Source organism: Brachyhypopomus gauderio, chromosome 2 (assembly GCF_052324685.1).
Source record: "Brachyhypopomus gauderio isolate BG-103 chromosome 2, BGAUD_0.2, whole genome shotgun sequence".
Classification (NCBI taxonomy): Eukaryota; Metazoa; Chordata; class Actinopteri; order Gymnotiformes; family Hypopomidae; genus Brachyhypopomus; species Brachyhypopomus gauderio.
This window is the reverse complement of record NC_135212.1, coordinates 22,771,739-22,799,459: the sequence shown is the minus strand read 5'-3', so window position 1 is coordinate 22,799,459 and position 27,721 is coordinate 22,771,739. Positions and strand designations below refer to the sequence as shown.

The 27,721-nt window shown below is 39.2% G+C and overlaps 1 protein-coding gene and 1 long non-coding RNA gene across 4 annotated transcripts; one reads left to right on the top strand and one right to left on the bottom strand.

Moving 5' to 3' along the window:
* Positions 1–11,144: 11,144 nt before the first annotated feature.
* Positions 11,145–21,685, bottom strand: nr2f2 (nuclear receptor subfamily 2, group F, member 2). Of its 3 annotated transcripts, none has more exons than XM_076991367.1 (3): positions 17,414–18,784; positions 15,849–16,388; positions 11,145–13,748 (listed from the first exon to the last, which is right to left on the bottom strand). In XM_076991367.1, the coding sequence occupies exons 1-3, from the start codon at positions 17,871–17,873 to the stop codon at positions 13,474–13,476; spliced, it is 1,275 nt and encodes a 424-aa protein (XP_076847482.1). In that variant the 5' UTR covers positions 17,874–18,784; the 3' UTR covers positions 11,145–13,473. The 3 variants fall into 3 exon arrangements, with proteins under 3 accessions (XP_076847482.1, XP_076847499.1, XP_076847490.1); XM_076991384.1 differs by lacking the exon at positions 17,414–18,784 and adding an exon at positions 21,298–21,685 and having other exon boundaries at positions 11,147–13,748; positions 15,849–16,376; XM_076991375.1 differs by having other exon boundaries at positions 11,149–13,748; positions 15,849–16,376; positions 17,414–18,737.
* Positions 20,294–27,710, top strand: LOC143493177 (uncharacterized). The gene is made up of 2 exons (XR_013125360.1): positions 20,294–20,881; positions 25,232–27,710. It is a non-coding gene; the product is annotated as an uncharacterized LOC143493177 (long non-coding RNA).
* The last annotated feature ends 11 nt before the right edge of the window (positions 27,711–27,721 follow it).

Sequence of the window (27,721 nt, the reverse complement as noted above, 5' to 3'; positions counted from 1 at the left end):
AAAATACCCCACAGTGAACATGACAAACACACACACACACACACACACACACACACACACACACACACACACACACACACACACACACACACACACACAACACATGCCGGGTCCCACCACATCCAGGCCCTGTGCAATGTTGCACGTTTTCACCAAACTGCCATGCTGCCATCCGTGAGTTTAAACTGACACACCTTCTTTTTATGCCATCCATTATAAAAGGAAGAGAGAGAGCAAGGGAGAGGGGGGGGGTAGAGAGAGAGAGAGAGAGAGAGAGAGAGAGAGAGAGACAGAGAGAGAGAGAGAGAGAGAGAGAGAGAGAGAGAGAGAGAGAGAGAGAGAGAGAGATGACAGTTCAGAACGATTAGTGCCTTGGTGACGTCCAGTATTCGATGTGCTATCTGGTAGTGACTCATGGGAACAGGTAAACCTGGAGGATATTAATCTGTCAAGCAGGAACATTGTTCTGACTTATTTCTTCTTTGCTCCTTTTTTCATTACATACAGTTCTCTGTATTATTAAACATTGGTGAAAAAATTAAATAGCATAATTTCCATGTCTCACAGACCAAAGATTGCAGTCTGAATATCTTTGGCGTATCCAGCCTATTGGCCTGCTGACCTGGTTCCAAAGTTCAGGGCTTTAGACTCCAACTGCCTTCGTCCACTCCAGGTTTACCTTTAAGTGCCTGCATTGATAATAGTTTGCACAAACACAGAGATGCATAAAAACTTGCATGCAAAGATGCAAAGAATTAAAAACATTTTTTTTGCAATATTGCTTGAAATGTATTAGAATGTTTCTCTCCCCTCCCACGTTGAGTGTGTATATGTTGTGGCACCTTCCCTCTTTGGAAATGAGAGAGCAGGCTCTATCATTAGATCGCATGGCAAGTCTTTATACAAAGTGTTTTGCATAATTACATACCAAAGCCAGAATAGCCACCCTCAAATTTTATGGGTCACATAGCATCCACAATTGCCACATTATTGTCCGCCGAAGTCCGGCCCAACCAATGACGAGTAATGAAAAAAAATCTCATCTGCCTAATCTAAGCTTGGGAGATTGAATTTTCATTCAAATAAAAAAGGAAAGAAGATTATTTCCAAACTGACAACTTGTTTACATATAGTTCTAAAGTTCAGAGGACTCGCAAAGACGTGAGGGAACGTGATTAGAGGCTGCGCACTCAATCTACCATTCTACAGAGACCCTAGCATCCCCTGTCCACACTGGGAACCCAGTCCACCTTTGTGTTAATGACATTAAGATATTCATTCATAATGCAGCTTGCCTGATAACTAAATAACATGGTTCTAGATTTATTTCCAAAATATTACCCAATATTCTCTCACTCATTCACTTTATCTCTCTGTCGCTGCTACTGAAATAGTTTTAGTAGCGTGATAACCACATAGACGTTCAACAACTTGTATACGATCATCAATTCGTGAGAAAAATTAAAACGAGACGTAAAAAAAAATAAATAAACGAAGTAGTTGTACACACAGCTTGAAAATAAAACGTATAGCCTCCATTTGACAACTGTTATGTTCTCTCAGTCGCGACACACACCGTCGAGCGGAGGCGCAGTTGCGTTATCAGTCGGACATTAAAGGAGGACAGAGAACTCTCCGAGTCATTAACACTGAAACGGCTTCATCCGAACAGCCTTTTAGAGCACAGCCACGGTGTCGACTTCTTCCTTTTGGTTTCTTAAAATTCTTTTAATGTAATCAGTAACGAGATTATTTGCTTTTAAGGAATATTTAACAAAGTTTAATTCGTTTCAGTGCTAAATTTTGAATTTAGAATTTTATAACGTTTTACTTTTCCTTTGTATGTAAAAAGGGAGCAGGTTAAAATGCGTGTAGCTTTAGTAAACCAATAAAAATATTAATACCAGTGGGCTTTAATTTATATGAGATATAGGCAAACAAAGGTAGATAGATAGATAGATAGATAGATAGATAGATAGATAGATAGATAGATAGATAGATAGATAGATAGATAGAAAATAAGTATAGTCTATATACGTTCGTAGAAAAAGTACGTAGAAAGATAACTATTTGAAATGTTGTATGCTGTTGCGTGAATTCGTAAAACGTCTCTATCCGTCACACCGTAATTGATGCTTCTCCTCAGCAGTGGTTCAGTATCTCCAGCCAACAGTTAACTATATACACACGTTAGATATTAGGAATAGAAAAAGTTGGATTAAAAGTAAAGACATCAAGGCAATGTGAATAGCCCATATAAATAAGATAAATGTGAGAGCTTATAACTATAATTGAAACTTAATAGAGGTATTTTCGGAGTATTTTTTCAATGAAAATGCTCCACTTTCAGATTGTAGGGTGGAATCCGGTTGGGAATCGGTTCGAGGCAATTTATGCATGGTTTAAATAATTAAATTAATGGACATCAAAGTAAGTCCAAACCATTTTAACAAATAATCAGCAGAACCTTTTCCTTAATCATCATCATCAGCTATTTTTGTGGACCTATTAGGGTGTACTTATTCAAGTTATAAAACGAATTCAAGGCCTAGTTCAGTTTTGGGATGATCATGATATTAGAACACAAATAGTTAAGCTTCTGTTAATCACAAACAAGCACAAGTCTTCAATGTTTTGAATTTTAATACAGCATTGAACAATAACGACAACAAGCAACCCATAACAATAGCAACAACAATAAGAAGAATCATAAAAGTGGTATTTTATTATTGTTATTGTTATTATTATTGTTATTGTCATTATTATTATCATTTTGTTGATGTTGCTGTTGTTGTTATTAAGTGAAATGAATCTCACTGTTCCTGTTTTAATTATCACTCTTGATTCATTCTTTAATATTAATATTACCTGTTCACTCTGCACATAATAAAGAAGTAATGAATGAAAATCTGTTACACTGTTTGGTGTAATGAACACCATTACAAAAGCAATAGGAAAACAACAATATAAATTATATTAATAATAAAATAAAATAAAAATAATAATACGTTCAATTTTATATATGCTAATTAAAAAAGCTAAATTAACAATTAAATCAATAAACATATTTAGACACTTGAATACTCATTTACTCGAGTACTCATTTAATGCCCAAACAGTTCTTATCTAAAGCTTAAACATATAAGCTAAATGCAGACGTATAAAACATGTTGACTAATATTCCATCACGTTCTCTATAAGTGTGTACCTTATTGTTAAAATTATTGTTTGTACCCGCAACCTACATAAATGAAAAGACAACCGGAGGTCGAGTTCACTAAAGGTTCCCTTTGACTGTTGTACAAAATAGCGCCATCTCGCTTCTATAATGAGAATGACATGCACTGAACGCTGATTTGTGAAGTGAGTCGTAGAGTAGAATCAGTATTTCTGTTGAACCAAGCGCATGTCAATTCTGGATTATTATTATATTATATAAATATATTATATAAATTTGATTTTCAAAACGACTGATATTCTGTAACTATTAAAGAATGTATATTCTTGACTAGAGTTATTTTTTTGCCCCAAAAAGTTTTTAAAAGACTACGTCGAATTACATCCGCCAAATATCCAGTAATGTTAAATGCTATTTAAAACGTAAAGAAACCTGTCGTATATGTTATATATATATGTCTCTCTGTTCTTATCCTAACCTCGATACCAGGGGTGACGTTCCCAGCGGGAAACAGTAGTTTCTTTTGCAGCCTTCTCTTAATGTTAACCCCAAGCAAAACATGTGGCTGGAGGAACCAGCTAATGATTCACGCTAAGAACAAGCGAACGTGGTTTTCAGAAATAACAGTAGTGGCGCTCACCCTCATAAAAGCAAGGGCTGAGGGTGTCTAATGCCTTTTAAAGGATGCCTTTAGAGCGCGTCGTGTTCAGATGAACTTGCGCGCGCACCTACTGACCGAGCCCTCCCAAATTCGTGGCTTTGTTATCTCACCAGAATAGCTTCTCCTGCATGGACAACCTCGGGCCTCGAGATCACGTTATTTAGTGATTCGTTTGGTTCAAAATGGACTCAAAAAAGGGGAAAATGGGTAATAATGATTGTGATGACGACCACGGCTGTTATTATTATTATTATTATTATTATTATTATTATTATTAGGGGTGGTGGTGATTAAATAGTGTTAGTGTGGTAACTGATGATGGTGACGCAACTTTTGATATTATTTCCAGCTGTTACAACTATTTCACTGTATCATTAAAGCTGACATATGAATCCAAGATCCATATCGGTTTAATAGTTTGAATAATAAAAAGCAAAAGAATATATACGTTGAGTCTACATTTCGGACCAACAGCACTTGTTAATCCTTTCAATTGAAATCATATTAAAACAGATCAAATTATGTCCAAATTGTTGTCTTGGCGCTCCATTTAAACCAAAGCGACCACATGCGTCAAAATGCATCAATGATGCAAACGATGTTGTTACTACATCTCATGGCTAAGCGCGAGGGGTTCCTACAGTGTACCAAACGCTACTAAAGGTGGGGCCAGCTTTTTGAGGAACTGCGATGGAGAATAAAGAACAATCTCACAGCCAGCCGCCAAGAGACATGGCTGGTCTAAGTTGGATGGTGTCTTTAAACAGCTGTGCTTGAAAAGTTGAAGCTTCGGTCCTCGCCTAATACGAAAAATTGCCTCTCAAAAATAAGGATCGTTTACCTACCCTGCGCGCTCTCTCGCTCTGTCTCTCTCTTCCTCTCTCGGTCTCCCTTTTATGCACGTGTGATAGGGAGAGAGATTTACAGAGGAAGATTTTTGTCCGATAAATGCGATTAAACCTCTCAGCTAACATTTGACCATTCATATAAAACACATATCTTTGAAATAAAATATTTCCAAGTTAAAAATGTTCGATGTGCACCACCTCAGGCACGTGCGCCATCTCTCCTCCTTTGACCATGTGAAGATGTTAAGCCCAAGAAAACGCATTCCCTCCACTTTTCCAAACACATGTGCAGATAGCACTTTTGCAGCAAAGCATGAATTGACCGAGCCCTTAAACTGTTCCTAAGAATTGACATTTGTTTGTAACCATGAGAGGGAAGAGGCTTACACTAAGCTTAAGTAGTTTATCTATGTACAACTGATAATTTGGGTCCTATGGAAAAATAATCTAAAAATATAGCAATGGCGTAATAATAATAATAATAATAATAATAATAATAATAATAATAATCACTTATCTATTAGCAAAATATTCGATAGGACTTCAGTAGGCCAAATTAAAATATGTTTGGGCAAATAGCAAATTCTATTTTGTGAGCTGATTATTTGGCTAGGGCTCACTTGGAAGAGAGGTATTTATCTCAGTGTGAAGATACCCTAGTATCTTTACCCTAGTTAAAGAAAGGTCCAGTAAAATCAAATCAACATGACTTGAACCTAAACTCCATACATAAATAAAAAAAAAATAATTTAAACAAAACCATAACCTAAGTATTCCATCATTGGTACTTTTTAATTATAACAACATGTCCCAGCCATGCCAATCCACAGGACGCAACTCAAGGCTCCCCTATGACTAAAGTGCTTTGTAACAAAGGCATGATTACAGGCTAGAGGACGGGCCTGGTCTTAGGTGAGATCATCTTCTGCGTACTGTCCATGGCAAGCAGTGTACTGCAGTCATCCTGCGTGTCCAATGTTGATCTCTAGTGTGTTTCCTTTACTGCACTGCTCTCTAATACCCTCACATCACGTACTTGGGAGATATTATATATATATATATATATATATATATATATATATATATCTCGGCTGCGTTGCTTACGTATGGAAGTCATGGATCCTCACTACAAAAGATAGCTGGCGATTGGACTCAAAATAAAAAAGATTCATTCGTTTCAAGAGGTTAGCAAAGTTGCATGGGCCGTGACTAGCATTGCCAAGTGGCTATGCCTTGTCAGCACAAAAGGGCTTCAAAGAAATCTTAAAAAACACTCAAATATACATACACTGAAACACTCTCACACCCCTACCTCGACTGCAGTCGTCTTTTCTTTTCCCTCTATTCTACCACTACAAAGCACTGTGCCCCTTTGGAAGTCTGAGCAGTTTTTTCGAGATGAACTTTGCCATTTTGGTGTCGACTAACCCCTTCTTCTCCCTTTGCGCTGTACATAGACGCCTTTTGTTGGTGGAGATAGAAAGGGACTGGAGAGGAGATGGCCTGCGTTTAAGTTGGGAATGAGTATACAGATAATTCACCAAAACGAAAATGATGTTTTTCTCACAATGATGCGGGCTTCGGAATGAGTAAATGTTATCTCAAGACGCCGAAGAGTCTTCTACAGATGAGGAAGAGGAGGCCACAGAGGATGAGGGCGGACTTAAATACCTACACGACGAGCCAAAGCATCATACGTAACAATGAGAATAAATTATATATCGCATAGTTTTGTATAGATGCTGAAGATCCATGGATCTGGAACAAGTGAGATTTCTGTATTAGATCTACGTGTAAATAGTTCCAACAAAACCTTTTTTTTTATAATACTGTCCAACAGACTTACAGTGCCTTATTAAAATAACATAAGATGTCTAAACATAAACGGACTAATAAATCGGCGATACTAGATAATATTATGTATGTGGAATACAGAAGTCTGCATTGGGACATTTTCATGCAGCTGACACAGTCGTTTCGTGTGTCAACGTTAACAGCGCACCGCACCGCTGCTGCCATTACAGCGTCGGGATTTAGGAACAGAAGTCGTAAAATCTGACCAAAATTTAAGCTTTTAAATGTATTATATTTTTGTTAGACAATCAGGAAAAGGTGTAAACAATTACAAAGCGCTGTTAGATTGTTAGACAGGCGGACGGGTAAGTAAAATGGATGGATGGATGGATGGATGGATGGATGGACATTTTAATAGTATAAACCGATTCTTAAATAATGATAAAGGTTAAACTAACGTCCCCTCGCTTTGGTCAGTGTATACAAGCATCCATGAAATACGCAAATGTATAGACCATCGTTAATAACTGGATATAAAAACAAAGTTTCGTGTGTGTGTGTGTGTGTGCGTGCGTGTGCGTGTATGCGCGCGCGCGCGTGTGTGTGTGTGCGCCCGCGCGCGTGTGTTTGTGGCGATCGCTATGCAATCGTGCCCGTGATGACTGATTTAGTACATTTCAAATATAAATGTACTATTCGAGAGCAAAATACTTAAAGGTAGCCCATATCGCAATGCATCAGGATGAGAATATTTCGTGCTATTTGTTTAATGTCTATTTTAGCCCAGACTAGGCAGACTACACAGCGAAGCATCTCACCCACCCACCCCTCACCCCAAGTCTTCCTTTGTGTTCAAGTTGGCTCAAGGTCTCGGGAGGTCCTGGAAGTGACAGTTCTGTGAATAGCGGGTAGATGGCACAATTTTCTAACATTTAGAGAGAGGAACCCACCGAGCCGAGAGCAGCAAGTCCATTTTAAAGCACTTTATTCAAAATAACAAAGATAGCTCCGACAGACAGTTGAAATGCGCACAGAGCACATCTCAACGAGGCATTAGGGAAGAGTGTATTGAATAACCAACACGAATCTGTTTATGATTCGATTTATGTTCTCTAGACAAAAATAAAAATCACGACTAGCTGATTTTAAATAATGGTTTTAATGACTTTGATTCAACAGCTGCCCGTGATCAAGACTGTCGGTATGTGACCAGTCTCGTAAAAAGATGAGAGTAACATCGTAACATAACAAATATAAGCTAATATCCTCCTCCAAAGAGCCCTACTCAGCATGTGCATCAGGGGTGTCGCCAGGGATTTTGGGCCTCATGAAAAGATATCACATTGAGCCTCATCACCTAATAATCTAATATTTTTTTAGGGCTCCTGTCAGTCACAGGCCTTTTGAATCGTTTTTAACCCCCCCCCCCCCACCCCCCCCAACACACACACACACACACACACCCATCCCATACGGCGCCCTGATTTGCATACACACATTCTGTATGGTCAGAACTGAAGTTATCTATAACGGTGTACTGATGACTTTGGACGCCAAAATATTAATTCTCTTCAAAGGGCACATATGTTATTTTATATGACACTTTAAACGACAAATCTGATTGCCTTTAAGTCCAGCTGAGCTTTAGGTGGAGACATTACAACTTTAGAAACAAAAATATTTTATATGTTAATCCTTAAGTGACGGCAGATGTGTCGGACTATACAAAGAACAGTTAAAAGTGTCATTCTGGGGTGTGTCTTTGTGGGGTGTGTATGTGTGTGTGTGTGTGTGTGTGTGTGCGTGCGTGCGTGCGTGTGTGTGTGTGTATGGGTGGGAGGTGTATTAGGCATTGCCTATTATCTCTTTGGAGGTCGCTATGGAAACCAATTGCTAGCTCTTCCTTCATTGAGCTGAGCTCGTCATAAGAATAACACAGGGTTTCTGCGTGATGCATATCAAAGCCATGACGGATTTTGTAAAACGGGACGGGACACCGAACTCTGTCTCGTACTCTGCCACAGAACTTTGTGTTATATATCTATTAACGTGACCATTCCGTGCATCGAGGCTACAGCAAGCTAGTATAATTAATTATTTCACCGTGGCATAGAACGAGAGGCGCTTGCAGAGTGCTAGAATTAGGCCTAACAGGCTCCATTTTAAAGGAATATTGTTTTCCATTAGTAATATGCTACCAACCATGAGCCCGATAACATTAAAAGGAACACGAGCAATTCTAAAATTAATGAACTGTCGTATAAACAGCTATATTGCTACGAGAGCGAGCGATGGTTACTCTCTTTTGCGCACACTTTAAAAGTCATCCTGCCCTGCGCTTTCTGAGGACCGAGAGATGTGCCTCGCACGTGTAACTTCGTCAATACGTCCTGGTCGTGGCGTCTAAAGTGGTTTCTTTGAGGGATAGGTTGTGCTTGATCAATGGAGAAGCGGCTAGAAATTACACAGCATTGCCTCGTTTGCCCGACGGCATCCCAAAGTGCTTTTTTCCAAGAGGAAATAAATAAAACTGACATTATACGTAGGAGACCTCATTAGTTCGTTGTCCAACGCTAATAAAAGAACAGAAGTGCAAATTATAGAGTTCAGCCTAAACACACGCTCTGTCAACTAAAATCAAGCCAGCGAAGCCATGATCCAAATCACTACTAACTTAAACTGGTAGGTCTAACAAAGCGGAGAAAGTGAGTTAAAACACTAGAAAATAATTGTTGTCTGCGCTTTGGTGCAGTTTCCTACTACGGGAGCGGAGCCCATAGTTAGGCTAGGTATGATGGATTTTGTTTTTAGCATTTCATCTTGATTGTTTAATGATCTTTGCAGCAAGAACAACAACAACAAAAACAACAACAACAATTACAAGACGTCAAATGGTGTAGTGGAAGAAAGAGACCCAGGTGAAATGGTCATTAAAAGCTCATGACGTTAAGTCATAAATTCGCATGATAACTAACTACATAGACTACATAGGCTGTATTCGTTTAGCCTCCTTCACTCCCTATCAATCTCAGATCCTGGGCCACGTTACCAAGACTAACAATCATCAATCAATTCCGGTTATCATCTATACTGGCCTACATCGTCAACTGACATCAAATACAAACTTAAGACATCTACAGCATGAAACGGTTTATTTTAGAAATTCTATAAAATTTCAAAAGCCATGAGAGAAAAAGATTACACAATTATACAATAAAGAAATGAACGTGACTCCATAAAGGATGCCAACGGTTTGTTTTTGTTATAAGAAAATTAATAATAATAGCAATAATAATATCTATTATTACTGTTATTATTATTATTATTATTATTATTATTATTAGTAGTAGTAGTAGTAGTAGTAGTAGTAGTAGTAGTAGTAGTAGTAGTATTGGTAATGATGGGGATGATTGCTGTTTTCATTTTACTATCATAGTATTACATTCATTGGTTTTAGTGTATGGTAGTCCCAGTTAACGTTACAGTAACGACGGTCTATAAAGGTATAACCGATCAGTGTTGCAATACGTTATTATTATTATTATTATTATTATTATTATTATTATTATTATTATTATTATTATTATTATTACTGTAACTTATCCTCTTCCTCCTACTACTACCTGAACGGAGCGAGGTTTAACTTAGGCGCGCAAAAATGCATAGCCCACGAAACGCTAGAGAAACTTGGATCAGGCTGCAAGTACGAATATCTTACCTACAGATTTTGTTTACTTCAGCAGTAATTAATAAAAACACCAAGGACGTATCTCGTTTACAAATTGTAAATTATAACAGATTTCAAGAACTCCAGGGCTGGTCACCACACAAGGTTAAAACTGGTTGCTTTTCTGTCAGGAAAAGTTTTATTGAGGCTCTTAGTGTCGATGGGGGTCTTTTCTCTCAGCAATGTGGTTTCTATTACGAGACACCGTTTTGCTCCGGGGAGCCATACTTGCATTGGATTGCAAGACGCCATATTGACTCAACTAATAGGACACCAAGTTAGAGGCTAGGTTTAAGGGACGGCTTCTCACGGTTGGTCTCCCCTTACAGAGAAACAAAATAGGTGTAAAATAGTAATTTGGGGACGGAATTATGGAACTGAACATGAAGCTGTGCCCGTATAACAAGGCGTTGTTTGCCATTTTATGTCACGTTTCGCACTCAAAACAGACGATGGCAGTATTTGACATGTAGCTTATTCAAAGGTTCGGTATTGCGTTTCATTGCTAATTCAGAAAGTGTTTGGGATTTTCAGAGGGAATGAGATATGCACACAGTGTGTGAACACACAGAGAATGCCAAAGGTGTCATGATATTTACCGATTTCTTTCTAGAAGAAATGCATTCAAACCACAGAAAGCAACACAGCAAATGGGAAAAAGCTTGCATTGTGGACGATCACCACTTTCCCCCATTATACGTATAGTCAGTGTTAGACGTAACTTCGAACATTTGCGGCCCAAACTTAGAAGCTCTGTGCCTCTCTCTCTCTCTCTCTCTCTCTCTCTCTCTCTCTCTCTCTCTCTCTCTCTCTCTCTCTCTCTCTCTCTCACACACACACACACACACACACACACACACACACACACACACACACACACACACACACACACACACGCACACACACACACACACAGAGATACAGACACATACAAAAACCCCTTAGCAGTGTAACACACTAATTACGTTCACGATTTCAAGGAATTTACTGCTTTACCGGAAAATCATAAATGACAAACATAGAAAGTCTTTTGATTTCAAATTCATAAATTATAATTTAATACCAAGAACAAATTTACAGCAGAATGCTTGTTTACAATAAGCTAACACAAACAAACAAGAATTGTTTTCAACTATAAACTTCCACACACACTCACGTATATCACTTGCAATTAATAATAATCAATAATGATAAAAAAGTATCTATACGTTATCAATACCCTGCAGTAATATATTCTTATATATTTATATAAAAACGTGGGTCAGTTTAAACTGTTCATAATTACAATCATGTATCATTCTCTGGTCCATATGTGGCATGGGAAGAGCCCAAGATAACTGTTCAGTCATCTACACAATATGATCCCTTTTTATCCAACCACAACATGGTGTCTTGTGTGTTGAAGAAAAGCCTCGAAACAAGGACGAAATTGCAAGCTTTCACACATACACACACAAGGCATCTGTTACAGACCGAAAAGGAGCCGGAACACTAAGTCAAAATAGTCACCCCTTTCCAAACCAGCTCACCCTGTTAAGTCTTAGCCTATTATCGAACGTTTTGTTCCTTTTTTCTTTTTTTTCCTTTTTTTCTTTTTTTTTAAATACAAGGGCTAGTGTACTGAATGCACAGATTATATCTATACAGTCAAAAACATTTACATTTATATATATCAAAGGTAAAATAGGTTAGCGACCTGTGGCCATGCATTCACAGTCTAAATACATGAAAAAGAAAGGAAGAAAAAAAAACATTTTTTCGTAATATGTATATACATTACAAACAGAACTTTCAGTGCTACTAGCTAAGTCTGCCACTCATTTTGAAGACATTTGTTTTACCGAAAAAATGGCAACCACAGTTTTTTTTCTTAATCACATATACTTTGTATAAGAAAAAAGTCATTGAAATGAATTGACCTATATTTACAAGAATACTGCCTCTAATCGTATTTTTTTTCAAGTGAAATACACAATCATAAGACTGAGTTGTAAAATTGAAGCGTGTTCCCCACGTTGTCTAGCCTAGACGTAGAATAACGCTTAATAACAAATCGGTGATTTGCGCTTTACAGGCACTTTTATGTCTGAAGTATTGGGGAGACGTTTCGAGATGTCTTGATAACACTTTTGCTTTGTCATTAAAGGAATGATGACCCCCACTTCTCCCATCTTCAAAACTGCCTAGTATTCTTTAAAATAGTTTAGCGACGATTCCGCACTACACTAAGTGGACGGACTCGTTAAATTAACAGAAATTTTGAACAAATGCATTTTTTACACTCAAACCAAATTATTTGTTCTATTGTTTACAGTAAAACATTTATAACCACTTACTATAGCCTACTGAATGTCAGACCAGTGAAGTAGGTCGCAGCTTCTAAACAACCGTATAACATACAGACGTTTCGGTAGCGTATAACAGCTGTCCAGTGACAACAGTTCTATGTGATAAAGTCTATATCTTAACTGGTTAAGAGATGATGGTTTTCGGGTGTCTAATACATAGAACACTGGCGATGATGGGGACACCCTGGTACATTACGACTAATCTGGCTTTTAATGGACGGGTTTGTTTATTTGAGTTGATAGTTCAAACCTGATGTCCAGAAATCCCTATTCCCGTTCATTGGGGTTAGGGTTAGAGTTATTATAGGGCATATCAAAGAGCACGTGCGCTTGCAGCGTTAAGTAGATCCTTGTCCTATATTGCTGTAGGTTTACTTTTAATTCTTGAAGAACGCCTTTACATTACTCAACCGTTTTAAGTCGTGGTTATTAGAAAAACAAAACAACAACTGCATACTACAGAACCACATAGGCCGGTTTGGAACCAGAAAGCAGGAAAAAGAAATAAAATATACAAAACAGCTATAGATACATGGACACGGGACAATATAGTCATTTGGGAAAAAAAGAAAACTGACTTTTTCTCGTAAATTTCTCCAAATAACCCCTTTAAATGCACTTTATAGTTTCCTTTGCCCAAAAGGATTATCAAAATCCTTTGTATGTTTTGTCCTTCCATTCTTTTCTCCCCTTTTCTTTTTCTTTCTCTTTTTTTCTTAAAAAAGAACAAGTTGTTCAGAATGACAGTGGGAGCAATCGGGATTTTTGAAAGTTCACTGAATGTCTCAATTTTAAAATTCACAGTCATTTATGAAAATGTCTTTCTTCGTGAAAGTAAACTCATGTAACAGCCGTTTCCTTCTACAAAAGAAGCTCTAACTATTGTAGTCACAACCCCCTTTGATCAGTCCGTCTGCTTATTGAATCGACATGTAAGGCCAGTTAAAACTGCTCCCCGAAAGCAACATATCCCGGATGAGGGTTTCAATTGGGGTTTTACCTACCAATCGGACGAAAAATAATTGCTCTATGACCGAAGACGACACTGTGCGAAGCGAAGGCAAGCGTAGTAATAACTTCCCAAATCGCGTTGGCTGGTTGGGGTACTGACTCCGAACGTACTCCTCCAGTGCACACTGGGACTTCTCTTGCAAACTTTCGATATGGGCCACGTCTGACAGACCACAAGCATCTATAGAAGAAAAGACAAATACGTGTATTATATTAACGGTAGCCAATGGTGGAGACTTCCATTACATGGACATCAATCATAGTACTGCATGTTACACTAAAACACAGAGCTACATGTTGTCGATACGTCAACATAATTCAGCTTCGCCATTACTTCAGTGTGCGCATACGTAGAGGATCATTGCACAAGAGTCATAAAATACACGCACATCCAGGCTATCAAACGACGTCATGGAGCTGTCAGATTTAGCCTCACGTTCGTGGTGAACCTTGCCATTGCCTCCTGTCTGCACGAGGCCTGTATCAATGTACACCCGGTAAATTACAGTGTGGTAAAAAAAAGGGGGGGGGGGAGAAAAAAAATGTTTTGGGGAAAGTGTCAGTGGGAGCAAAGCAATTACTAAAAAGCGGAAAATCCTAAACTACAAAGACTTTAAGAGAATCCGGAAAATGCTATTTGAAAGCCTGCACGCGACACATAGGGAAGGGTGTGTAAAGGTTTATTTTTTCTTTAATAAAGCCGATATTGCACACGACGGCTTGGCCCGACCTGTACACAGCCTTGAAAAGTCGCTCTGAGGCAGGATAGGAAGTCTGAGCACGCATTATAAGTTTAATTCGCAGACAGTTTGTAGGTTGTCAGCGTTCGTCCGTATGCAAACACTTCGTCACAATATGGCAATAGCGAAAATATAGTCAAGTGTCCCAATAGCCATGTTTACCGTCACTGCTGTTTGTTAACAGACAGAAAGCTATTTTGAAATATCTAAATTACACAGAATAGTGTAGGCCCAGAGCCTACAAAAGCTAGACATTAGGTGCCAATTCCCAATAACCTAACTTCATATAACAGTGTGTTAATTTATTTACATTATTTTTGAAACCGAGTATATTTTATGTCCTACCCAGTGAAAATAATAATTTTAAAAACCTGATTAACAGTTCATATAATGACGTAATTCATAAAGTGTGAATCTTACAGAGATACATTGATGTTTCAAAGATTATTTGACTTATTTACTAAATATTCTTTTTTAACGCATTTACTTAGGAACACATTCGCCGTTATGTTTGAGAACTGTGCAACTATTCGCTTTAAGTCTGTGATGCACAAATAAAGAAAGGAAGTTGGGGTCATGACCCTGTTCTGGAACGAGTCCAGCATGTGTCTCGGGTCCCTAGATCCCCCTAACAAAACAAGGAAGAATTGTGAGCCCTTTTACCACATGGAATAAAATGTCTTCTTCCCGCCCGACGGCACGAAGCACAATTGGAATAATCAGGCCTTTTTCATTTATCATAACTTAGAGCAATATATCAATTTAAAGTATCAAGCTCACAGTGGAAAGTTGTGCTTAAATACGTGTAAATAGAGCATTAGGCCTTTCTTCCTCTTCCTACCAGACTGCTCATCTCCCCTCCCCCACCAAGCGTGACATCATTAATATCTGTCATTCCAAATAAATACAAATAATTGATTGTACCTAAGAGTCTAATTATGTTAATAGTAAATATTTTTAAAATCTGAGTAAAACAATGTTTACGTTTTTACGTTATACCGTGTTCCGTCATAAGTATTTTATTTAGTGACAGTATTTAGAATACATGTTCGTGTTAGATCGTGAGTAGCTTATTGAACACGTGCATTTCTTGATAGCATAAGTGTTCAAGACTTAACATGGATATTTTTTTTATTTTGCATAAAATATATGTTCATCAAGCCTATTTAATCCTTAGACTGCAAAGTGTTAGCATAAATATGTTCTTTAACTGACTTTAGCTTCCCTGTGCGTTGTGTTTTTTTTTCTTGTAAAATTTTGTTTTGTTAATAAGCTAAAAATGCAATGCCTCAAATTCCAGGCTTAGCTCCTCCTACTTCTGCAATTTTATGACAATTAAAATAAAATATAAGGTCCACTTTTTATTACATGCATAAATAAACAGCTATAAGCACGTGTGTTCATTTTTTTAATTGGGCGGAAGTATCTAAGATTAACATTATTAGTATTAGCACGGAAATGTGAAAAAGTAAATAAAGATTAAACTACACTACTAAATAATAATAATAATAATAATAATAATAATAATAACAATAACTTACCCGTAGTGAATAGCACGATGGCTTTTAAGCAACTGTATTCAGCAGAGTCAACGTGCAAAGCTTTTAGCTTTTCTACTTGTTCTTGGAAGATCCTAATGTGGTCCATAAAGGCGACCACTCTGTCCGCAGACATGGGGGAGGCGTGAAGGCCAGCCGCCGCCAGTAGAGGGGCCACGTGAAGTGGCATGGAACACTGAGCAGCGTTGAGCACAAACAGCTCGCTCCAGGTCAACCTCAGAAGAGCCACCTGGTCTGTAATCTGGAGGTCGGGGAAGAAGGGAATATTCCTGGCCCACTCCACCGCGCTGAACAGCATCCTGGCCGCCAGTTCACAAATGTTCTCGATGCCCATGATATTGTTCGGCTGCATGCATTGACTGCCATACCGGGACGTTGGATAGGGCTCCGCTCGCAGCAGAAGAGAGATATATCCGGATAGGTAGGAATGACAGTGCAGTGGGTCCCCATTTGTCAAGGCGAACTGACCGTGGTGAGGCTGTGTGGGTGGCATTCTTCCCCTTTGGACCGCTGTAAGAGAAACTAAAGAAATTGGTGCCTGATTTCTACACATAAAAGACAGTGTGACCTTACATATACTTTGTTTTGCTCTGGTATTGTTAGCACATACAACAACTCCGCTCAAAACTCAGAAATCAGTAAAAGTTAATAGAAAATTGGTACGTGCACGGGTTTGTGTTAATAATATCATTATTGCTCAATGACACATTCACATTCACAACATTATGGTACAGCTTGGTAATACAGTACACTGAACAGCCCCTAAATAATTGACTTAGTTAAGCCCAGTGACTCACAGAGTTAAGCAAATCACTATCGTTTACAGAACCCGTTATAAAGTTACTTAGAAAACTGTCAGAAACATTGTATCCTTGTCAACGAATCCGTGTTTTATATTTCACGGTAGATCAGGAGAGCACGCACAAAGGCATGGATGCTAGCCGTGAACCTACTTAGCTAGCGTCACACTCACTTCTGCTCCTTACAAGTCCAACGAAACCAGATTGCTAAAGGAACACCGAACCAAACGCAAACCTATCAAAACTAATCTGAATATTTCCCACTATTCTGTCCGTGTAAGGCTGCGTGCGGTCGATTTTAAGACATTAGCCTCGTGTATGTGTGTGTGTGTGTGTGTGTGTGTGTGTGTGTGTGTATGTGTGTGTGTGTGACTTTAATGCTGTGTCCATACAGTCCGCTCGCCATAACAGAGCGGCATATCTGCAGTGGTATTATTCAAATCCAGATGCATACACTTGTTAGGTGGCTAAATAAAAACAATATCCATAAATATTCTAGCGAAGTCTGCACAGACTATGTGTGATGCACAATAATGGCGCTAAATATGGTTGAGTTTATTCGAGCACTGCGAGCAGGCGTGATAACCGCCGTCTCCAGCATTAATGAAGGCGGATCCTCTGCGTGCTCCGTTCGGACTGTCTAGGAAGAGGACTCGAAGAGAGAATACGGGGCACCTAGCATACATTATTCATTCGGCCCACTAAACACAGACAAAAGACATCAATAAAAAATCAAAATCCCAATACCTTCCCGTCTCATGCCAACTTTGAGGCATTTTTTGAGGCGGCAGTACTGACACTGATTGCGATGGTGCTGGTCAATGGGGCAATTCCTGTTGGCGCGGCATGTGTAAGTGAGGTTCCTCCGTACGCTCCGTTTGAAGAAGCTTTTGCAGCCCTCGCAGGTGAACTGGCCGTAATGTTTACCGCTGGATTTATCCCCACAAACCACGCATTCAATGTGCTGCTGCTGCTGTTTGTCCGACTGGCTCTGCGACGTCTGGTTGGTCGGGGTGGACTGCGCGTTATTGTTCGGGGGTCCCTGGACGGGCGTCTGAGGGGTCGGAGGGGCCACCTGAGAGGCCGTCAGGTTGAGCTGGCCTGCTTGAGGGGTGGGGAGCGATAGTCCTCCTTGGGCTTGGGATGAGAGAGCGCCCTGCGTCTCACCCACATCGTCCTGGGAGCCTCTCCACACTACCATTGCCATATCTATCAGTCAACGTTCAAAAACTTTTTGTCTTCCGTTTTTGGAGTCGTTGCGTCTTGTTTCTAAAATAATACAGCACGGTGTGTGTTTTTTTGTTGTTGTTGATGTTGTTTTTGTTTATTTTTTTAATCTGTGGAGACAGTCAAATAAATAATGCAGGATCGCGCAGGCTGGTGGGGTCTGATTATCCGCTGAAACTTGCGCACCGATGGCGAGACGCAGCCGGTTCGTCCAGCGGAGACGCGCTACTAGAACCGAGGCGAAGACGAGCCCAATCGCGGTCCTGCTCTTAGAGGCCAAGTCCAGGGTCGCTTGCAGTCATCCATCCAGGAAACCCATCGAGGAAAAAACGGAAAATAAATATACGTCGGCAAAAAATAGACAGAGAGAGAGAGAGAGGGAGGGAGACGGGCCGGTAAGTTGAGGCGTAGACGCGCGGAGACGAGCAGCTTTATGCACACACGGGCGACGAGCGGCACCAAGTTCCAGCGCAAGTCTTGAAGAAACCAACAACTGGCACACAAAATATTGCAGCTTCTTCCTTTTCTTGAGACGAGGCAGCGCCGGCAGCACGGATGAAGCACTCGCGTCGGATATGAAGTCAACTCTCCGAGCAGCAGCGATAATAAAACAAAAAGATCACAACCCACAGAACCTCCTTCGTGCGCGTAGAAAATAATAAGAAAGAGAGAACGGAGAATCAAAGTGATCAAATATGTTAAAAAGGGGGAGGTTAGGAAGTGATTGCGATTTGTAGGCGCTGGGCTGGCAGAATGCTTTCTCTCTGATCAGCTCACCGAGCTCTCTATATAGTGAACTTTGACACGACTGCTGCAACTTAGCACACGTTACCATGGAGATGAGTTGCCATATATGGAAAGTGACTGTGTTTGACTGGTCAGAGCTCACGGACCTCCCCCTGAACCCTATTGGCTAGTCGGCACTTGTGCTACTTGGTACTTTGCCAAAGCAAGGAAAAAGGGTCGAGGAGCCGCTCGGTCCTAAAGGGAGTCACATTCGCTTTCAAAGCAATAATCGCAAACAACTTATTTCTTTATTATTCATTTTAAACCTAAGAATTGTGTTAATACTAACGTTTCGCACGATTCTTCCACGGATCTATACATTTTGTTTTTTATTAATTATATACATCGGTGCCTTATATAAAGAATTATTTGACTAATATCTTGCGTGAAATTACTTATTATCTTAACTGCATTTGCAAAAAAGATCTTCCTAGCCAGCTTGTATATAACACGATTTACCTTTGCTTTTCAACTGATACAGTATTTATATGTTTTACTTGGTTTAGGCTTCGTCGTGCCTCGAAACTCCGACGCAAAGTATAAATTTTGTGATCAGTGTCATTAGGTATCAGTGGGTTGTAACTACACATATCACATTGTAATCCCACATTATTGCAGTACACTTAGCAAAGAAGATAAATAATTACTTGTTATGCATCCAGGAAAAGCCTATATGTTTGATATTTTATGTTCACGAGCCTACTGTGGGTATGTGTGTGTGTGTGTGTGTGTGTGTGTGTGTGTGTGTGTGTGTGTGTGTGTGTGTGTGTGTGTGTGTGCGATTTGCATATTATTTTAGCTTCTACTGTTATCAACACGGTTCTACACATATACAAAACATTTAGATTACTTTAATTGCGTAATTCAAGATTTATCACTTATCAATCATCTACTCACTTGCTCACCCACAGATACATTTTTATTATATTTTATTTTTATTGCACAATGGATTTCAATGAACTGAATAGTACAATGATGCGTAGGTCTTTCATAGATATACACTGAATTTTCGCTTTTTCTTTCATTGCCATTCTAGAATAAGGTTAACAACATGTCAAGATAGTTAGTTTATGTGCTCTGTCCATTTGGTCTTGACAACTAACGTTTATACTGCAAATACGATTTGGGAGTAATAACCCACTCCGTAATTGTTGAATGATCAACAAGATGCGCCTGAGACGAGCGACAAACATTTTTATCCGTATCAACTGTACGGAGCCATAAAACCCAGTTATCTTTATTTTCCTGATTTATCACGACGCTGTGATTTACCTTTGTGGTCAATTAGCTCTCAACAATCTAAAATTCAGTTCCTTTAAAATTGGCTACATGTGGGCCCAGCACACCACATTTTTCAATATCAACTTACACGGGCTGTAACAACGAGTTTAATGTTGGTCTTCTGGTCCACAGAGTCACAGTAATGTCTTATTCAACAAATAAGCGGTCAGCCGCAATAAGTTTCACATAGCGGAATAGAAAACAGCATTTCAGACGATCTATTACATTGTCTAAGAGATCGGACGTATAAACACGCACGCCAAGTGCAGTTGTGATACCGAGACAGTTCATTGTGTCTTTAACTTGTGCGAATGATGAAACTGGTGTCTCCCATCGGATCGCTCGGGTTGCATGTTTGACCAGATTCTCAGACCTCGCTTTGCTGAAGGTACCTTCTGCATCACTAGGAGTTGGGTCATAGTTGTCAGAGTTGGGTCCACTGAAAAATTTACAGTGTTAAATCAGAGCATATGCTACCAATGAGAAGAAATGCTGGAGACAGGATCTATTACAGTATCTGGGTGCCCCCTAGCGTATGGATCATTTCTGCCTCAAATCGCGCTTTAATGTGAATGAGCCATCTTAAATGGAAACTGCTCCGGCTGCTCGTCTCTCGCGTACAGCAAAGAAACATGCGCCCATTTTAATCTGATTAATGCTTTTGAGATTTCCTCCTAATTGACTCGGACGTGGCAGGGGTGCGTAGGTCTTCTTTGCACCTTTCCCCTTCGCACTTCATGCGCAACGGAGTGTTTTCAGCCCTTTTGCCTATTTTGTAGTCAATTGTTTAAACGTTAAAAAGTGAGTACTGTACTCCGAATCGGACCTTTGCAAAAGTCATCACGCAAACCTGAAAGACGAAATACTCATGGCAAGAAAAATACACCGCAACCTTTTGGAATTTATTCTAAGACATCCGCGGTGAGTATACGGATTTTTATATTGTGTGTGATGATTATAGGAATGCCTGCTATTCTTTTTGGTAAAAAAGCGAATGGTAGTAAATTAGCCTATATCTAGCGCGAAATGCATCACACAGTAACCTATATCACACGTATTTGAGAAATTAACAAATATATTCAAGGGCCAGCGTAACCTAAAATATTTAATCACAAATCACCGAGCCTGCATTTCGCTTAACAACGCAATGATGCCCGAGTAAAAAACAACCCTTTCCGTCGCTGATACTTAATGACTGGACTATTGTTTAATCAGGAGTCTCGATTATGTATCAGTTCACAAGGCAAGAAACAATGCGTTTCATACTCGCATAAAATAAAGATGATAGGCTATAAACAGAACCAGAGAGTACAACGTACACAGCCTCCCAAACATACCAAATGCATATGATGTCGACTCGTCCTCTCCGGGATGCATCCTCTCCTAGAGAAAATGTATTTAGTCTTCTCTTTCTTTGTGTTATAACGTTCTTTTTTGGCGGAACAGTCAACGTTTCCTTCCACACGAACGGAATAATAAACAAAAAATGCTTCCTTCTGTTTATTGAAATGATTATGCAAAAACTTTAGGGAGTAAAAGAAAAAAGCTGGCAGAGCGACAGACAAAATCAGTTCAACTTTTCTGCGACGCTTGAACTTTGTTATTATTTAGTTAATATCTTCATGAACAGACACCACTGCTTGTCTTTAGAGGCAGAGATGAAGTTTTTGAAAAATGACAAGATGGTCCTTTGCATCTTTTTCTTTTAGACAGAAGGTAAAAACGCGCCTGGGTGCTATTGCTTTGTGTGGGCTGAGTGATGGGGAGGGGGAGGGGGGAGCGGAGTCAGGAGGGACACCTGTCTGTTTATGTAGAAACGGCTAATAGTGGCTTTTGTCACTTTCTGGATGGTCAAGTTCAACGTGAACAGAACAAACTTTAACATACCAATTACAAAACCGTAGATAGAGGCAAACGCAATGAAGGGTATCAGTGTAGAAAATGTACACTCTAAAAAGATCTGTCAGTATAAATATACTATGCTGTAGGTAAGACCAGCCAACAGATTAGTGGTTACAAGATCAATTTTCAAATGGGTGCCTTTGTCTATTAAAATATACGACGCACAGAGATCAGTGACTATAGCAGGCAGAATGCGCGCATAGACATAGCTGGGACAAATACTAGAACGCTAGCACCAGTATCTTAAATCCGTTGTATGAGGCTTCTGTCTACGTTTAAGAGACATAAAACCCGTTGCTACTATAGCAGCAGTGCACTGGTGAGGACAAACCAAGGCTCATATAACGGGCATCTTGTTGATAAATCTTAATGTCAATAGGTTGTTTTATCTATGGGAAACAATGATTGAGCAAACGTGAAAGATGAGACCCTCGTCAAGGGCTCCTGGAAATATCTTTTGTAAGGGTAGATGAAACGCTTTCTGTTGTCCTTACAGTGGCCTAGGGCTACAGAAACATTTCAGACGGTCCTTACTAAGTGGCAATTTAATGTTTACAATTGCCACTTTCCACTGAATGAAGCATGGATTAAGCGAACGATGCAGGTGACGCTCATTGTTTTATAAAAGACGCATTCAAACACCGTAGCCTAGTTTAATTTAATTGTTGTGCACATAGGTTATCGCACAATAGGCATACAACAGGTAGGACCATTGATAACAGAACACAGACGAACACGAAGACATTAATAAGTCCTGGAATAAAATATCCTAACTGCATCGAATTTAGTGAAGCAATATAGAAAGAAGCATTCAAATAGTGATTTTCAAGGAAAATGGACGTAGATAAGTAAGCTGCATCCTGAATTGTGCGAGTACATTTATCCTTGTAAAACGCACTTCACAAGGAACAATCTTCACACGCAGGGCTCAGCGTGCGTCCAAACACAATAGCGCACCCCATCGGGACCTCCATCGATTAGGACGAGACCCAGAGATGTCGTCACACTAAATATTTACTGATCACACACAAATAGGAGGATCTTTAACGATTTCCCATGCATGAATCACCGAGAAAGAAGTAAATCACTTTATTATTGTTTGTAAACTAAAGAGCGCTCTCTGTGACACGGGTCTGTAAGATGTGCCCTGATCGGAGTAAGCAGCGTTTCAGGAATCGATAGCCATTGAATAGGGAAGACAAACCTTCATGGACGCTTTCAAATCCCTCTCTCGAGTGCAGTGTACAAAAGGGAAAAAAGACACACAATGTACCTTTATTATAGGCTACAAATAAATCCTACGCGACTATATCAAACTATTACATAGGCAAATGTAAAATGTTAGCGGTAACGAATATTCTTCGCGACGTTCACATCTTTACCAGCATTGGAATGCAATCTTCTGAAATGCTCTAGTAAACGTCTTCACGTCGTTTTCTGCTGTTCCCCCAAGAGCAGGGAGCAGGGAAGGTTACGCGCAGGTGCGTATCCTAGCTTGGCCTTGCGCGCTCACGTTATGTTGAAGTGGAAAGTTCACCTTAATCTTATCGCCTCCTTTAGTCATTCGAGCAAGAGATAGCGGGATTCTGACCCAGGGGTCACCGAGATCCCGACCTGATTAACCCTTGCTGGCTCTTACGCAGATCGAAGGTTAACCGGGATAATCTACACGAAGAGGGCTGATTAACTTAGATGACGAGAAGTCAAAATGAAGAATTACAGACTACCCTCTAAAACAGCCCGTGCCTTAGATCTATGCCACTGGCTATTAAAATTACACACATATATATATATATATATATATATATATATATATATATATATATATATATATATATATATATATATATATATATATATATATATATGCACAGACAGCTCTAAATATTAATCAAACTACATCTAATGACATACTAATATCATAGCCCTGTATTTAAATTATAAAACAAATATTATTTATATTCTATGGGTGCAAACAACATATTCGATTTTCTTCAACTGACGGCTATTTCTGATGCCACCAGAATCTCAAAAACCAGGAGCCACCTTGATCTTAATGAAAAGGTGCTGGGAGCTTCTTGTCTCTTCTTATTTCATTCAAATAACACGATGAGTACTGAGCTATGAAAGATCCTTGAAGCTCTGTGGTAACTTGTGTGACTTTATAATGTGTAGCAGGTGTCATGTGATTGTGCTGTCTAAAGACCTGTCAGTATATCCCAGGAAGGCCCTGTGAGTGCTGTTTGTGAGTGCTGTCTGTGAGGGCTAATCTTTCAGCAGTGTGCATTCTTATTACTTACACACAGCTCTGAGGCTTTTGTGACAACGGAGCACTTTTCATCAGCAAACAGCCAAAATTTCAAATTTGATTTGGGGGAGTTTGTTAATAGCAATAAAACAATTAGGTGCTTTAACGACTGGTACTGGTTAAAATTGATATCAGCCCTGTAAAGTTTTACTTTCAGTGTTAGAAACAAAAGTCATGATCAATTAACATTACAAATGTTTAATATTCACAAACACCTTCAATGTAAATACCAAATTGGCCCTATATGACATCTTTTGCTATTTTTGCTATTTGCTTTTTTACATTTAAAGTAATTTTTCCTGCAACATCAGCACTAGGACAGGTGCCTTGGTTCATTTAAAGACTTACTGTATAATGAGAAGCACCTTCATGTACATGAATATACATGAGTCCACATTCATAAACATGCAATGTATAAGACAAAAAGAACTATAAATAACGGTACATATAATGTGTGCAACAATAATGGCCATGATAATACTAATAAAATATATGAAAAAAAGCCTAGAGCTGTACAAACAGCAAAATGTTTGCATAACACTATTTAGTGGTATGTGCATCAGTTTACTTCCATTAAAACGTCCATTAAAATTCCAGTTTCTTTAAAGGAAATTTCTGACTTCATAGAATATTCACACACAGAACAGAACTCTTCAGAACTCTTCAGTGTTCACACTCATTCAACAGTCTCAGATACCACTTACAGGCAAATTGAATAGGATTATGGTTTTATTCTGTACAGAAGTCTGGACCAGTGCCCAAATATGTTGTAATTTGTTCAACATTACCTTCGGTCTTAAAACAACACCGTTGCCTGGGGAATTCAGAGGACTTAGTGTGTCTTCATGGCACAGTAAGCCTCAGAGCTTCTGACTTTGCGGGTTTGCCTTAAATATTCATCCTCGTGATTTAATGTAATTGATTCTTTCAGATCTATGCGCTACAAAAGTGTTTAAATATTTGCATACTATATTCTCAACAAGTTCCATTTAAGTGATAGCCTTTCTGTTGTGAGTAAGCAGTTAAAAAAAATCACCACTGTTGTCCTCCACCCTTCCCAGTAAAAGACCTTAGGAGCAGAGGCTTGGTGTTAGCGCTGTGGTTCAGGTGTGTACTGCAGGAGTGCCCCATAGCGCTGGCACCACTATTACGTGAGTAAGTGAAACTCCAGCCTCTTGGTTGCCTGCACAAACACAGAACCTGGGGCTTTCCTGACTCCAGATGTGATGAGGCATTTGACAACACTGCTTAGGTGTCGAGTGGAGAAGGTACAGCCGCATGCATATGCACCTTTTCGCTAACATGTTGGTAAAACTGTTCTGTGCTTTTTATGTAATCCATGGATGCTGTTTAGTTGTCTAGTTTAATCCATGCATAATATATGCATATATTATAATATTTACGTAGAATATATATTAAGTTTTATATAGGTGTTATAAATATCATGCGTGTAATTACAATAACACTTTCTGTACTGTTGTCGGAGTGATAGGCCTGTGACAAGTATTCTAGCTACACTTGCACAGCTCATAAAAAATTGAAATCAAGTTATAATAAGGTAGAAGTACTGTAGTGAGGTACTGTGGTTTCTGTAGTAAGGTCTGAGTACCATACAGTGTTCCTGTGCAGTTTCTGTAGTAGTGGTAGTAGCACCACACTGAGGTACTGCATCGTCTCTTAAATAACACCGTAGTCCCATAGTGTGTTTCTGCAGTCCCTGTAATAACTTAGTGTCATACTGTCACACTGCAGTTTGTTCATTGGAATACAAAGGAAAAATAAGCAAACAAAATAAACACACAAGTATTTTTGCAAGGTGATGTGAATTAAACTGTCTGATGAAACATGTAAATGTAAATCTGAGCTTCCTCCAGCTGTCCCTGTATTTATTTGAGTAAAATATGATTGTAAATGTTTGTTCCAATTAAGATTACAATTATGTGTTCTTTTGTACCATCAACCTTGCATTAGTGCAAAAATAGCTCATTTACACTGTTTGTGCACATGTGCATGTGTGTTGTGTTCATCAGTAGTAATTTCTCCATTGCATTTTTCTTACCCCCAGAGCTAATTTAAAGAGCATGTGGAGTCATGATAGGTCACAATAGAGATCAATTTTCCAATGATGGATTATGGTTGCAGTTTGAACAGCAAAGGATTCATTTGTTACAATGATTTTTTCTGAAGGCTGCCAGATCTCCTACATCATCTTTAGTCCAGAAATTTTCCTCATAAAATGCTGTGGTAACAAGCATAAATATTATTTATAAATAAATATAACAGCACCATTTTAATTTGATGGTTCTACTTATTTTTACATTGTTAAAAGTAATACTTTCTGACCTCCAGTTACAGGACAAAAAATGGAGCTGAAAGTTTTGCTCGCATGTAGTATATGTTTCCAGAAGTGCTTCATGGTGAACCTGCGACTGGAGTACAGGGATGTAGCTGTGACGGCAGGTCAGCTGTGTGCCGTATTAGCTGTGCGCTATATCAGGTGTGTGCAGGTCTGGGAGCAGCACGGAGAAGAGGAGAAGGAAACAGCGGCGGCACAGGGATGTCTGCTCAGTGATGTCGCGGCCAAACCCATGACGGCAGGAAGATCGCGGGGCACAGGGAGGGTTAGGGTCACGTGAGGTCACTCGCTCAGGTTGGTTTGAAAGAAACTCAAAACTGTTGGTGAGTTCCCCAGCTTGCTTTTAGACAAAAATGTGTCAAGCTACATTATTTATATTTATTTATAAATAAATAAATAAAAAAATATATAGAAAATGTATAATAAAAAAAGAATAATTATAATTATATATATATATATATATATATATATATATATATATAGATTAAGCATTAGGCATGGCTGTATGACTGCATTAATAAAAATCTAATCTAATGCTGGAACTGAAAATAACAGCACACTTATGAAAAAATGTTATTATGCTTCTAGCTTGTGTACTCATGTGCTCGCAACAGAAGGTGATGTCAAAGCATTAACATGCATTTAGAAGTCTACTACATGCACGGACACACACACATACACACACGCACGCACACACACAGTCGAGACATGGTTGGACGATACAGTGTGGCTGAGCAAGATTACTGGGCCTCATCAGGTAGGAGAGAACAGTGCACTGCTGTAAACCTACACCAGACCAACAAATGAACAACTGTCTAAAGTGGGCTGGTTGGACCTGCCCCTCCCCCTCTCTCCCCCTGAAGGATTAGTGCACATGCACAGTACGGATCATAAAGCTTAGTGTGTCCCAGACTCAGGTCTGGTGCTCACAGTCACTTGTGGTGTGAAACGTTTAGTTCTGGGGGAGTGTATGGCGTGTCATGTGTTGTCATGCTGATGTTTAATAACTGCTTTCTCCCTGCAAATGTATGAATCCTGAATAATGCACAGTAATGAAAACGGACAGAAATGTTCATTTATAAATCACACATCAGCAAAATGGCAAAATATGCTGACTGCGTATGAACATTGCTGTATAATTACTCTGTCAAATTAGCAGCAATCAAATAAATGTGAGCAATGTATTTCTTACAAG

Coding starts and splice junctions, on each gene's coding strand:
- nr2f2 (XM_076991367.1), bottom strand. CDS start 17,873: ATGGCAATGGTAGTGTGGAGAGGCTCCCAGGACGATGTGGGTGAGACG. Junction 16,389..17,413: donor AGTTGGCATGAGACGGGAAG/GTATTGGGATTT, acceptor CAATTTCTTTAG/TTTCTCTTACAGCGGTCCAA. Junction 13,749..15,848: donor CATCGTGCTATTCACTACGG/GTAAGTTATTGT, acceptor TTTCTTCTATAG/ATGCTTGTGGTCTGTCAGAC.